The sequence below is a fragment of the Oxyura jamaicensis genome, chromosome 5, assembly GCF_011077185.1.
Source record: "Oxyura jamaicensis isolate SHBP4307 breed ruddy duck chromosome 5, BPBGC_Ojam_1.0, whole genome shotgun sequence".
Taxonomy (NCBI): Eukaryota; Metazoa; Chordata; class Aves; order Anseriformes; family Anatidae; genus Oxyura; species Oxyura jamaicensis.
The window spans coordinates 23,183,521-23,198,022 of NC_048897.1; the positions used below are offsets into that span (position 1 = coordinate 23,183,521).

The 14,502-nt window shown below is 52.4% G+C and overlaps 1 protein-coding gene across 4 annotated transcripts; it reads left to right on the top strand.

Moving 5' to 3' along the window:
- Positions 1 to 314: 314 nt before the first annotated feature.
- ABCD4 (ATP binding cassette subfamily D member 4) lies at positions 315 to 13,950 on the top strand. 4 transcript variants are annotated; one of them, XM_035328734.1, is made up of 19 exons: positions 315 to 628; positions 720 to 844; positions 959 to 1,086; positions 1,295 to 1,434; positions 4,585 to 4,701; positions 4,992 to 5,117; positions 5,746 to 5,796; positions 8,127 to 8,221; positions 8,543 to 8,664; positions 9,285 to 9,376; positions 9,530 to 9,619; positions 9,890 to 10,098; positions 10,387 to 10,478; positions 10,678 to 10,714; positions 11,536 to 11,585; positions 11,878 to 11,930; positions 12,267 to 12,343; positions 13,473 to 13,588; positions 13,708 to 13,950. In XM_035328734.1, exons 1-19 carry the CDS (start codon positions 537 to 539, stop codon positions 13,801 to 13,803), a joined length of 1,908 nt encoding a protein of 635 aa, XP_035184625.1. In that variant the 5' UTR covers positions 315 to 536; the 3' UTR covers positions 13,804 to 13,950. The 4 variants fall into 4 exon arrangements, with proteins under 4 accessions (XP_035184625.1, XP_035184626.1, XP_035184628.1 ...); XM_035328735.1 differs by having other exon boundaries at positions 318 to 628; positions 9,893 to 10,098; XM_035328737.1 differs by lacking the exons at positions 315 to 628; positions 720 to 844; positions 959 to 1,086 and having other exon boundaries at positions 1,381 to 1,520.
- Positions 13,951 to 14,502: the final 552 nt, after the last annotated feature.

The window sequence follows — 14,502 nt, forward strand, 5'->3', positions numbered from 1 at the left end:
ATTGTCCCAGCAATGCCCGGCATGGTGACACACAGCATCCAGAGCCACCATATCACACTGCAATAGGATATGGCTGCTGTGAGCAACCATCACCCAGCCCTGGCGCAACACCTGAGAGAAAACTGTCCCTTTGAGCACAAAACTGAGTCACCAGGGCGATCAGCAGGGCTGATAGCACTGCGAGCTGCAGCAGTGAGGGATGGCCAGGGCGAGGGGGAGGGACGCTGCTTAGGGACAGCGCTGCTTGCTAGGGCTCCGGCTTGGTTGTGTTTGGAAGCACCTGGAGCAGGGACAGGGGAGATGGGGCTGAGGGGTGGAAGCCAGGTGGGGCGAGAGGGTCAAGTCATTGGGGGACAGCCCTGAAGGGAAGGGCGGGCAGCGGCCATCCGGCCGCTGCCCGCCCTTCCCTTCAGAGCTGTCCCCCGCGCCTCGCAAGGTGGCGCTCCCGGCCGCCATGGAGGCCGGAGCCTGTCGGTAGCGAGCTCACGCACGGCGAGGAGAGCTCCTGAATATCCGAGAGCTTATTCGCGAGGTTTATGAATATTCACGACGTGGCACCCCGGGGGCAGGGCCGCGCCATCATGGCGGGAGGCAGCGCCGGCGGTCGGGGCGGCGGGGCCGGCGGCCGGTGAGGCTGAGCGGGTCGGGCTGTTTTTGGGGTGCCGCCGGGCTCCCAGAGCTCGCGTCCACCCCCCTGGCGCGGCTCTTTCTCTCGGCAGGCCCCGGCCCCAGCTCGATCTGGTGTTCCTGCGGCGCTTCCTGAGGATCCAGGCTGTCTTGTTTCCCCAGTGGCCCTCCCGGAACGCGCTGATGTTCCTGACGCTGCTCTGTGTCGCCTTGCTGGGTAAGCCGGAGAGCAGGGGAGGTTGGACTGAGCACTCCTCAATCCCCCCGTACCTCCTTTTTTTGCCACACCACCGTCCTTCCTTCCCTTCCCGTGCTTCCCTCTTTCCTCCAGAGCAGCTAGTTATTTATCAGGTCGGCGTGATCCCCAGCCAGTACTACGAGGTCCTGGGGAACAAGGACTTCTCCGGATTCAAAGCGCTGACTGCCATTGCCCTGACCCTGATCGTGGTGAACTCCACGGTAAGACCAGAGGCTCCCTCATCTTGAGAAGGGAGGGGAAAGCTGCCCATGGCTCTTGGCATGATCCCCTTGAAGGATCTAGGTCTGCCCTAGCCCCGTTGGATAGCTATGTGATTGCTGGTGCAAACTGCTAAGTTTTATTTCATTTTGGGAAATGCTTGTTCTGCTGGCTTATCCCTTCCCATCTGTCTTCTTGCCTCCATTCCAGCTAAAAAGCTTCGACCAGTTTATCTGCAACCTGATGTACGTGAGCTGGAGGAAATCCCTCACCGAATACCTCCACCGCTGCTACTTCCAGGGCCAGGTTTACTACAGCCTGCATGTTCTGCACGAGGACATCGATAACCCGTAGGCTGCCTGCGGCTTCTTTCATCCTCTTGCTTGGCTTCTCCTGAGCTGCTCCTCGCCTTTTCCTGACCTCTCTGTATCTCTGGGTAGGGGTTTAAGCCACGGGAGCTTTTCCTACCTAGACACAGATACACCCATCCGACCTGGGAGGGTGCTGGTACCTGGTGATGGGAACTCCCATGACCACTGCCCTTGAAGGTTTTGTAGGCAGGATGTTTCTGTTGCAAGGAAAATGGAGAGCCATCAGAACAGGGATCTAGCACTGCTATAAGCCAATCAGTCTGCAATCTCAACTCTTGGCACGTGGTGTGATGTTGCAAAGGGCCTGGCTGGAGGCAGAGCGCACTGCCTCTCCCTGTTTTCACGCAGCCAGTACACTCAGGACAGTCTCAGTCACTCAGTATGAACTTCAACCACCAGTTTCCAGCTGAACACAGTTTTGCTTAGTAGGGTTTTTAGTGGTTTTGATAGCCTGTGGAAGTCACATTCAGGAAAGGCTTTGTTTTGCTCTCTGAGGGTTGCATTTCCTCTTCCCTGTTCCTAGGAAGGAAATGTCAGGGGTGTCTTGAAATTTGAGAGAAGGAGGAGCATTCAGTCTCTCCTGGTATCCCAGCCTCCATTCAGACCCTCTTCTAGTCCTTCTGTAGCAGCCTCTGACAGAGCTGCAGTGTGGGAGAAGTTCTGCTTCTTGCACTGTCCTGGTTACTGCAGAACTGCTTTTCTCAGCAGAGAAGGTCAAACACCTCCCTTCCTCACAGTGTCATGTTGACCCCAGCCTTTCAGCCTGTCTCTGCACATAGGACACTGCTGACACAGTTACGCAGTTTGAAGAGTTAAAGGTCCTACATTAAGCATCACTTCAGAGGAGATATTTTTTTTTTCCCCTTTGGAATTTAAAGAACTTGTTATTAAACACTTGCTGAAAAACTAGAAACATGGAGAAAACTTCACTGTGTGGCTTTATACAGTTGTGTCAAGACCGCAATCTCTCTTCCCCTGAAGGGGGCACCTGCGGTCTAGTCCCTTTCACTGCTCTGGTGCCAGTTACCACAGTGATGGCACATGAGGTGACCATGTGTGGGGTCCATGTGAGAAGTGACTGTCTTGCAGAGACTCCCAGCTGTTGTTCAAGGGACTGAAGCAGCCTCTGTGCTTCTGCTCCCCAGTGCTCCTGGTGGCCTGTCCTTACTCTTTCATTGCCCAGCATGATGGTCTCTGAGGCTGCACAGTGAAGTGGTACAGGATGTGTCATATGTTTTCCTTTTTCTGTATAATTTTTCAGCCATACCTGCACCTTGTCTGCTTCTGCCAGCCCAGTGCTGGGTGACAGCATGGGTAAGAACAAACAGCTGTGTGTGGGGGGAGCAGAAAAAAAGGAGAGGGCCTAGCTTCGGGTCAAGCAGCCCTACTGCCAAACAAGAAATTACAGCTTCATGATGCACTTCCCAGCAGCTGTTGAAATTACTTCCAGCTTCATTGAAATCTTCATGTGTGCTAATATTTTGCAGGGTATGGAGTTGCAAGGCCAGGTTAAGACTTGCGGTGCCTCCCAGGCACGGTAGCACATTGGCCATGGCTGGAAGGTCCTACACACCCAGCTTTTCCTTTGGCTGGGGGAAGGGGAGGACAGAGGCCCCTCACCACATGACTGTCCTTAAGGTTTATTTTTAACTAGGGAACGTGTTCACATTGTGCAGTGAAGTGCATGAGATAACTGGGTCTATCTGCTCCACAGTGATAGAGCCAGCTCTCCTGACCCTAGCACACCGAAAGTGTGGGATTGCTGCTGAGTATTTTTCATCACCCCCTTACTTCTGCTCAAACGTCCAATCTTATTGTTCAGCATCTTTTTGATGCCACTACAGGAATTCTCTTTATCTTGCAGTTCTGATGAGAATTTTTTTCCTTGTAGTAAATATTTAGAGAATGAACTAGAGCAGTGAAACGGCTCACCGTTAGGCAGTGCAAACCAAGCTAAGTGTTAGAGGTACTGTGTCATCCTGGTTCCCCTTCTAGAGGGAATGAAGAGCGGGCTTAGAGTGTCATACAAACACCGTGGTTCCTAGCAGGGAACTTGAGTTGATATCTAAGCGTTATCAGTACATGTTGCTTAATAGCTCATAAAAAGCAATATCCTGCCATGAGTTTACAGCATGAGTTAAATGATAACATCACGGGAACAATTACAGTCTAAGAAAAGGAAAAATAATGACTGTAATGTCAGTCAGGGTGGGAGCTGCCCCCAGATTGAATCCATTGCCATTCCGGGACTGCAAAGGAGCTGAGAGACGAATGTCCTTGTGGTCATATCTGCATTAATGGCTAAGCAGGACTCCAGCCCTGCTCTTTGTTGCATCTACAGTCATTAGCTTTCCTCCTGAGCTCAGAGCATCAGAGGCTGAAACCCTTACCCACGTGCTCTGGACAGAGCACTGAGGGATTATATAGGCTAAAATCCTTTCAAGTTACCCCAAGCTCATCTTTTGCCCAGTAGTGGGGCATATGTGACCTGGGGGTCTGTCACCCACATGCCTGCTGCTGCTGCAAGGCAAGGAGGCTTGGTGCAATGCTGGCTGCTCTTGGGGGATGTGGGAGGGTGAGCACGCTTTCTTCTTTGCAGCAAGGGGACCTGCTGCTGACTGGAAGGGTGACTTTACTGGAGGACTTACCTAATACCTTACAGCTGGTTAGGGCTTGCCCTGTGCTCTAACCGGCCCCGGTATCTCTGGTACCTGGGGTTGCAGCAACAGTACTAAAGGTTTGGGGGAAAGCCGGTGTTTTTGTTAATGCAAGGGAGGGACCAGGGAGTAATGAACAGGATGCAGAGACCTTCAGCACAGAGCAGAAAGCATTGCAGAAGGGGGAACAAGGGGTTAACACAAGGAATGGAGTGACGGTCACAACAGGAGCTGTCCTTCCAGGGTGCCAGGAAAGCCCTTGGGCCATGCTGAGCCATGGAAATTGTCTCCTACTGGGGCAGTAGGAGTCAGGCTGCAGATCCCTCCCATACAGAGTTTTTCACATTCCTCCGTCCTAAGTTCAGGCAGTGAAACTGCCCGGCTTGTGCCCTCTTAGGGAATTACTGCGCCCTGCACCGACTGGTTCTCACTCTGGGCTTTAACAGCGTTGATGCCTCTTTGTGTTGAGCAGGGACCAGCGCATCAGCCAGGATGTGGAAAGGTTTTGCAAGCAGCTCAGCTCCATGGCCAGCAAGCTCGTCATCTCTCCCTTCACGCTGGCCTACTACACGTACCAGTGCTTCCACAGGTAAGGGCCCGTCCTGACCCCTGAGCACACCTCTTTGCTCTGCTCTGTTTTGGGCTGGCCCCCACGTTACAACTGCTGCTGTAACCACAGGGGCATTGTACGTGTGGGTGAGGGGGCTGTGCTCTACAAAGGGACTTCTGCCTTGAGGATGCTGGGGTGTGCGGTACTGGCCCCCAAATCCTGTGAAGGTGAAGAAGGGTGACAGTTGAGGACTCTGACTGCTTGAGCCCAGGGGTGCTGGAGTGTCCTTTTGTCTGGCTTCTTAGCCGACCTCTCTTTCTCCTCTGCAGCACAGGCTGGCTAGGCCCCGTGAGCATCTTTGGGTATTTCGTCATCGGGACAATCGTTAACAAGGTATTGATGAGCCCAATTGTGTCTAAACTTGTGCAGCAGGAAAAGCTGGAGGGGGATTTCAGGTGAGTCACAGTGGAGCAGCATTTTCACTGCCTATTTTGGCAGCTCCTGCAAGAGCTGTGTTTTAGTCCCTGTCCAGTGCTATGTTTGCAGCTATTTCTCTTGTCCGTGACATGCAGTCAGCTGCTTCCCAGCTCAGAGACCCACCTGCTCAGTGCTGCCCCAAACTCAGTCTGCTGAGCCCCAAGTGCCCCTTTTGGTGCCCTGCATCATGTCAGGTAGTGCCATTGGTTCAGTTCAGGGAAGCTTTGCAGTTTTCCCTGTGCCTCAGGGCACCCAGGGACAGCAGAGGCTGCTGTGGCACAGAGAGCCCAGACACGGGCTGTGATGATTCTGTATGGTGGAGATGCCGGGGTAGTAAATGCCCAAGGGGAAGAGATCCCCCGGGGCTAAGGCTCACCATGAGCATGACAGGAAACAAATGCACCACTGAGCTGTCCCAGAATTATGTCAACTTGTGCTAAGGTTTGGATTTCAGTACCTTTTTGAGCCTGATGAATGTTTCTGTCAAGAGATGCCTCAGATCACTGCTCTGACATGCAAAATGAGTTACCTCTAGCCAAGGGTGCTGGTTGTATAATTCACTAGGCATTTACACATGATCCTGATGATGTTTTTTGGGTTGTTCAGGTTCAAGCACATGCAGATTCGGGTCAATGCAGAACCAGCTGCTTTCTACAGGTAGGTAGAAAGGGGATCCTGCCAGCTTGGGACATCCTCAATGTATTTATGTATTCCAGAGGAGTCCAAGTACTGTTGCTGCAGCCTGAGCTTTCTGTCCCCTCCACCCTGCTGCAGGTGCAGCCTCACAGAGCATCTGCTCCCTGACACGGTGTTTGCATTCCATGCACTGTCTGCAGGAATGCTTCACAGCAGCTAGAGACAACTAATTGCTCTCTGCCTCCCTTCTAACATGCCCAGAGGCTTGATGCAGATTTGGTGCTGGCTTAGAGCCCCTTCCTGATGTTTTTCCATGGTCCTTACCTGGAAGATTGCTCAAGGCCTCATTGCATCTTGTCAGAATGTTCCCTTGGGGCACTTTTTGCAGGTTGCTTCTGGCCCCATCCTGCTGCTGCTAATCTGTGTGTCTTCTGGGGGTGTGCTAGGCTCTTGCCTTGCTTAATTATCTCTGCTTGCTCTTCTGGGTCAGGCTGTGCTGTGACCCTCCTAGCGCTGCACTGCTGTTCTCTGAATTTGCTTGGTGCCATTTATATCTGGCTATTCCAGAGCTGAGCATAAAGCTGGGAGCCTGGCAGCACCTTCACGCTTAGTGATGCCCTGAAGTCTGTTGAGTTGCTGCTTAGAGCCTTTGAGGTGCTCCACAGAAATGGCTAGAGCCCAGCAAAAGGCCCACAGTTTTACTGGGGTGCCTGATCAATGGAAGAAGGTCATTGCTCAACTCTTGTCACGTGTCTGCCTTTGCTCTGTGTGTTGTGCAATCATGCTTCTTCCAGGAATTTAAGAAAGCAGAGGCTGCACTATCTCTGGACTTTCCTGACTGTGATCTTTATTTGCCCATTTGCACTGCAGTGACAGAGCATTTCGAGTGTTGCAGTGCTATCCCCAGGGTGGCCGGACTCAAAATTGCCAATTTGGTAAAGATTAATATTGGCAGGCATGAAACCTTGGTATAAGTAATTGAAATCAATCTTGTTTTGCATTGGCAAGTCTAAATTATTTCTTTGTGGACTGGTTGATTCTTATTGGTTTATGCTAATTTTTCTTAATTGAGAAGATACTTTAATTACATCCCTTTAGTTAAGTTGCAGTTTTGAAGTTTTTTTATTCTATTACTAAAAATAAAACGAATGATCAAACTAGAAAATGGAGTGTCTTATTCCAGTACAGTTCATAGACAGAAAAAGTTAATCTGGAGGAAAACTAGAATGGAACTGAATTGAGCTAAAACTGACATTTTTTGTGGTATGAGTCTGAAGTAAAAACAAAGGCAATTTTTAAGAGTTACATTCCTAGAATCCTGCAAGAGGAAGAGTGTGTGGTGAGTGGCCCGTTTTGATTGCCAGAGTTCCCTAGCGTGTAGGTAGAAGCTGTTAAATCTTGTCCTCTTGTACCTGCTTAACCATCAATTGTTTTGATAAAGGAAAAACAAAACGGGCATTGTCAGCATTTATTTATTTGTTTCCTTAACCTTTGGCAAACTTGCTTTGAAAGTGAATGGGAGGAAAAGCTGAAACCAATCCAACAACCTCTCCACATCTGCAAAGTAATAGTAGCTACGGGCACTGTGCACTTCAGCCAAAACTTCTGCTCCCTGATGCCTGGCCTTTATCTCCGTGTCCTTGCTGAATGTTCAGCTGCCACGGGAATTCATTGTCTGCAGCAAACCGTGGAGCTCTGTCTGCATTTTGCCACCTGAGGGCAGCCCAGCCCTTGTGAATGAGCAGAAGGAGCTGCCACACTTTGCTCAGGTGGTGATTTGGTGCCGGGATGTGCCTCCTTGCTGCCTGCTCAGGAAGCAGCTGGCAGTGCAGACAGCACAGCCCTGGGAGCATTGCTGCTAGCTCAGGTGGTGGGGGACATGCTGATGCTTTTGGGAAGCTCCTGGGAAAGGGAGGGCTTTGGGGCTGGGGTCACCTGGCCCGTTTGCTTGTTGTCACCTCCTTTGCCTCTGTCCTCTCCTTTCTGGCTCCAGATGTGTGGCAGCACTGTCCCTCTCTTCCAAAAAAGGCTTTGTGCAGAAAGTGCGTGTTGTAATCTTGGTTGTGTTTTGCTCAAGGCCTGAGCCTCGCTGATAGTGTGTGGCCCCATCTCACCTCTTTCTGTATGGGACACAAACACCCATGTGCTCTGAAACTTGCAGGGCTGTTCATTTCAGCCAAAGTTTCTTGGTGTTTCAGGAAGGATCTCATGGGTGCCCAGTTCCGGCTCAGCAAAGAGCTTGGAGGCTGAAGTAAGAGGCCATCTCTAGGTCTCAGTCCTAAAGCCCACATTTTTACCCCGTTGTGTGCTCCCAGGAGGTCTGGGAGTCATGTTGCTATCACATTTTACAGGGCCGGGCGAGTGGAGCACATGCGCACGAACCGCAGGCTGCAGAGTTTGCTGCAGACCCAGAGGGAGCTGATTGGCAAGGAGCTGTGGCTCTACAGTGAGTGGGGAGCTATGGGGGGTGAGCACGGGCATGGAGTAGTTCTCTTGTAGTGGCCCACAGGCTTGGAAGCCTGACTGCTAGAGCAGCAGTGCTGGTTTTTCTTTCTCTGGGACCTGTTCCAAGGAGCTTTTCGCTTGGCAAATGGGTTTTCACCCCAGTGCTTCTGCTGTCCTGTGAGATAGGGTTTTCTGCTCGAGTGCATCATGAGAGGCTGATACAGGATCTGGGTCTTCCTTTTGAGTGGGTTGCACTTGGTCCTGGCTGGGAGAGAGATTCCCACCCCAACTTACTCTCTTGTCCCCGTGTGCTTCTGCCCAGTTGGGATCAACACCTTTGACTACCTGGGCAGCATCCTGAGCTACGTGGTCATTGCCATTCCTATCTTTTCTGGCGTCTACGGTGACCTGAGTCCAACAGAGCTCAGCGCCCTGGTCAGCAAGGTGAGTTAAGGATTGTGTCCCACAGGGGGCTGGGGGCAAAGTGTGTGCTCTGTGAGTTGATGTATGGGTAACCCCAGTGCCAGAGGTGAGCCAGCCCTAAGACTTAAGTCTGTAAATTCATATGGCTGGGCCCTGTTGTGGAGGGTGAGTGGGCACTGAGGATGGAGGTTTTGGCTTTGGTGTCAGAGGGGCTGAATAACCCACAGTGGGAGACCTTCAGGATACACTGACCCTGCCCATGGGGACATGGAAATTGGAGCTTTGAGCCGGCTTGGTGTAAGATTAACCTGAGGGTGAAAGCTGCCAAGTATACAACTGCCTAAATGCTCAGACCCCTGTCTGTAAAAACTGGGAGATCAGAAAGCCCTGGCTTTCACTGCTGGCCCACGCAGTGCTGTGGATGTGGGTTCTGCCCGTGGCTGCTGCCCATGGCCAGTTGCAAGGCTGTGCAGGCTTGTGGTTGCCACCAGGCTGCTGGAGAGGTGTCTTCCCAGCCCGAGTTGTTTCCAGGTACTCAAAACTGGCTGGTGATGTAGAATGCAGAAGTAAACATAGCAAAGTGGGCACTGCAGGCTGAGAAACCCTGCTCTGAGGTGCTTTGCCATGTGATTTCTCCCCAGAATGCCTTCGTTTCCATCTACCTCATCAGCTGCTTCAGCCAGCTCATAGATCTCTCCAGCACCGTGACCGATGTAGCTGGCTACACACACAGGTGAGCTTCTGTGTGGGCAGGTCTTTGCAGGAGAGGTAAGTTCTGACCACGTTTGTGCTAAATACATAACAAATAGTTATTTGTGAGTGAGTATGGACAAGGTTAGAAGTGAGGAGTTGCTCCTCGCGTTCATGCACCCTTTTGTTTGTCCAGGATTGGTGAACTGCAGGAGACCTTGCTGAGTCTTGGCAGAAGAAAAAATGAAAACTACTCAGAAGCCAAAGCTAGCTGGGACTTGGACAGGTGAGTCCAGCAGCACATCGGCTTGCAGCTTACATGCCAGCCGTGTGGGGCTGTCCCTGGGTGGAGGTGGCCCTTGGTGTCACAGCCTGCTGCATGCAGTTGGTTAGACCAAGCAATGCACTGCTCGCGGCAGCCTGGGGTGTGTGGGGCAAGGCTCATATCACAGAAGCACAGGAGGTCTAAGGTGCAAGGGAAGGTGTCTGGTCTTTACCAGCCTCAGCATCAGCACTTACCCCAGGTCTCTTCTCCTTTGTCTTGGTGGTGGCCCAGCAGCTATGCAGGGGAGGACCCAGTGCCAAAGGACACAGCTTTCCTTCTGGAGCGAGTGACGCTCTCAGTGCCATCCTCTGGCAAGCTGCTCATTAAAGACCTGAGCCTCAGGATCTCAGAAGGAGACAGCATGATGATCGTGGGGAACACTGGCACAGGGAAAACATCTCTCCTGAGGGTCCTCGGGGGACTCTGGGAAAGCACTCGGGGTAAGGACTGCAGGTCTTCATATCCTTCTCTTCTTCCATGAGGGCTGTCCTAGCTGAGTTTAGAAGGTAGCCGCAGGAATTTGCAAGACGAGTGCCACTTGTGATGTTAAACATGTCACCAGAGCATTGGAACTGTCCCGTCTCTGGATCACAAACTTCTCTGTGGCTCTCGTTGCTTTACTCTGTGTTGCCAATCTGCCTTTTCTGGGATGTGATGTCTAATCCATGGGGGTGGTGAGGTATTGCTAGCAGGTGCTGCAGGCTTAGTATGTGTGTGTCTCTGTGCAGGGAGTATCCAGATGCTGACCTGCTTTGGCCCCCATGGAGTGCTCTTCCTGCCACAGAGGCCGTTCTTCACCGATGGCAGCCTGCGCGAGCAGGTGAGCCTTGGGCCTGCTGGCCCCAGCCCTGCTGCTGGCTCTTAGCAAGCCTTACCTGCATGCAGCAGAAGGGCCTCCAGGAGGGAGGATGCGTGTGGCTGCTCCTTCCCTTTTGCCTGACTTGGTGCCACCACCACTGTCTTTCTAATGGGCTGTGTCCAGCTCCCTCTGACATGACTTCTGTTGGTCTGTTCAACAGGTGATCTACCCCCTGAAGGAGATCTATCCAGTTTCAGGTATGTGGAAATTCATCAGAGCAATTAGCCAGCCCTGTGGTTTCAGCTCTCTGTTCTGTCCCCAGTGCAGCTTCTCCTCTCCCATGCCCCATCAGGAATTCTGTTTCACTTTTGTTGCACTCTGCTTTTCCCTGGAAGATTTGCCTTACTGTACCTTTGGATCAGCTCTGCAATCCCTCGCTTTCAGGAAGAATGCTTTCTCCAGATACAGTGAGGACAGGCTGGCTGTGCTCTGCATGTTGTACTGTGATACGTGCTGAGACACCCTGCTGCTTTCTAAACTTGCTGTTGGGATTCATCTCATCCATCTGGTACAACCTGAGTATGGGAAGCCTTTATCTCAGTTTCCATGTACCTCCATCTTTCACTGTCCCTCTTTTTCAAATGATGTCCTGGGTCCTTGCATGCTGTTGAGGTCAATGTGTATTCTTACTCTCCCCTGCCCTCCTCACAAGCCAGAGCACACAACTGAGTATAAGCTGCTGCATCGTGCAGATGTCCAAGTTTAAGTTTCTGTCTGAGTGAAGCCTGGATCCTTGCGTTCTGGCTGTGTCCATCAGTGCCCATGGACTGAGCCAAGCCTCAGGTGTATCTGTGGAGCCTGGCCAGCTCCTGGTATGCTGCTCACAGACATGGCTCAAGGAAGGCTCTTGGGAGCTCTCTGCGCGCCGAAGCTCAGGACCCAGTATAGATAAGTGGTTGAGTCAGCTCCAGTGGACCTCAGGAGCTTCTCCAAACCTTCCCTCCTGCCCTGCGGACTCCCCCTTGCAGCTGTGGTCTCAGCAGACATTTCCTGTACTTAGGCACTTTCCCCCCCCCAGGGCCTGCAGATGATGAGAGAATTGTGCGATTCCTGGAGCTGGCCGGGCTGGTGAGTCCCTGGTGGTGCTGCTGCCGTCCTGCCTGCTGCTGCCGGGAGGGACGAAGGGATGAGGTGCTGTGGCAGCACGGCATGGCCACGTGCTGGACACAGGCAGGGGAAGGGGCTGTAGCTGGGACAGGACTGTCTGTGCGAACAGGCAGAGAAGGAGGGATATGGAGCAACTTCGGACCAAGCAGGAGAAGAGAGGGTAGCAGGAAGGGGATGGTTGTACTCAGGGCTGTGTCCCCTGGGGGCTGACAGGGCTGGGGTGGTGTTCACAAGTCTGCTGTGCTCTCTGCAGACTGATTTGCTGGCAAGGGCTGGAGGACTGGACGAGCAGGTGGACTGGAACTGGTAAGGCAGCTCACTGTCTGTGGGAATTTGGATGATCCCTCTGGTTGGGGAACGCTTCTAAGCAGATGCACATTGCTGCTGAACTTAGGAGCATCTGTGTCCACCTGTGTCTTGTGGGAGGTGGGCCGTGCAGGGCTGAAAGGTTCATGCCCCAAGCGTCAATACCAACATCAGCAGCCATGCTGCTCTGCGGGAAACTCGCTGTGCACAGTGGGGAGCACAGGGTACACACAGGGACAATCCTTTGCTGGGGTCTCCGGTATCAGCAACTATAAGCTCTTTAGCGAACAAGCTTTCTTTGCTAAGGGAGATTTCTGAATCTCGACCCTGCTGCAGGTATGATATCCTGTCCCCAGGGGAGATGCAGAGGCTCTCATTTGCACGTCTCTTCTACCTCCAGCCAAGATACGCAGGTGAGTGAGCAACTGCAGAAGAAGAAGAAAGGCAGTGCCTTCGGCATAAACAGAAGCTGGTACGGAGGCAGCTCAGGAACATGCTCGGTCTTAGTGGTGATTTTAGACAGCACACACAGGGTTCAGAGGAGAAAACATTTCACTGTCTTTGTGGCAGGGGGCAAATGAAGAGGTTTTGTGGAAAACCTCATGTTCTTAGGGAACTATTAATTAGTATCCTTGGTCCAGGTGTAATTACATGTGAGAGAGCACCCTCTCAGCATGCTCACTAGCTGCCCTGTAAAGAAGCAGGTGTGCTAGTGAGCACAAGCACAATGTCAGCTGCTGTGTGTGTGGCTCAGCAGCCTCCGTGGGGCTGTGGAAATGATGTGCCATTGGAAACTTAGCTATAACACAGCAAAAGAGGACAAGGAGTGGCAGAAGAAACACTGCTGAGAGACCACAGAGGCGGCTCATGTTTGCAGTTTGGTCTAATTCCTTTGCACATTTAGGTGGCTGGGGGGCTATTGGAGGAGTTATTGGAGGGGCTGGAGTAGATGTGTGTGAACAGCCAGTGTCAGTAGCAGGGAGCCATGTTTAAGTACCTCTCATCTCCTGAAGCCTGCAGCACTGCTCTGTGCTGCAGAAGGACCTGTGGACTGTCAGCTAAGAGCTGTAGAGATGATGTAAAGCAAATTGAATTCATTTGCTCCAGGCCAGTAGTAGTTACTTTTAACTGGCAGGAAGCCACGCCAGGCCATCCTGGCTGCTGCACGTGGGCTCTTGGCCAGAGAGGTGACAAGGCTGCTGTTCAGCCAGGCGCTCTGGCACACAGCCCGTCTTGGGAAGGTCATGGCTTGGCTTTCACAGTGGTGAGAACAGGGCAGTGGCTGGCAGCTTTTGAGGGAAATGAGTGAGGTGAACGGGGCTGTTTGGGTGGATTTGAGGGCTTGTGGGGAAGGGCAGCCTTCCCACTTGGCTGACAGCAGCTGTGCCAGAGAAAAGTCAAGGTCCTTAGGCTTCTCCTCACTTGCTCTTGGTGAGCTCCACTTAACGTGTGAAATGTCCTGAGCAGTCACTGCTCTTTTGCCCGGGGGAGAGGACAAGTTGGGAGAGGAGGGATGTGTGGGGCTTACGGCTTGTCTCTCAGTGCTAGATGAAGCCACCAGCGCCCTGACAGAAGAGGTGGAGCATGAGCTGTACCGTGTGTGCCTGCAGCTGGGCATGACACTGGTCAGCGTGGGACACAGGCCCAGCCTGGAGAAGGTGAGAAGGGGAGGTCGCGTTACCTGCCTCTCTGCTGGTGGCAAGACAGGAGGCGGAGAGGGTCCCTGGTGAGCAGAGGGGAATGGCTGAGGCTCAGTTGTTTTGTCATTGAATTGCAGTTCCACAGCTGGATTTTGAAGCTTCATGGAGAGGGAAGATGGGAACTCATGCGATGTGAGAGAATGAAGCGGCTCCCATCAGAGGAAGGATGCTGATAAACATGCCTGAGTGTGCACAGCTGCAGAACCTGTGTATCCCTGAGGAGCAGACTGGAAGTGCAGAGCCAGCAGCTGCCAGCAAGGGATTCATTTGGTGCAAAACCAGTTACAGATTTTGCTGATGGGTGCAGGGCCAAGTCTGAACTTATGCCAGGACTGGACATGTCTCCCCTATCCTTCTCAGTCCCACTCTTCCTCCCTACCACTCAGGGGAAGGGGCTGAGCTGCTGGGCTGCTGAAAAAGACAACACTGCCTCATGGGGTTTGTAGAAGCAAGGGGCAGAGGAACCTCCCCTCATCCACGTTGCAGCAGTGCGAGGACAGGATGCAACCTGATGTTGTGCTGTCTGTGCCTCACTGAGACCTCTGCCTCTGCTGTACAGCTCTGCAGAACGGGCTTCTGTAGCTCTGGTTCTACAGAACAGGACTCTGAGCCGCTGGCTCCCCCAGCAGCTAAAGGATGCATTGTAATGGGAGGAGGAGGCTGGCACAGAGAAGGACATGGTTCTCCTCTCCTTAAGACACAGGGTTAAGGTTCAAATAAATGTGTTTTGTATTAAAATCTGGGGCCTGTTATCCGAAGATACTCCTGGAGAAGAATCAGTTTGTGTTATCCAGGCTTCTGCCTCTTTTACTTCTGCCTTTTTTATTTCTGCTTTGGAAGAGATGACTGTGTGTTGGCAGTGCTCTTGGCCC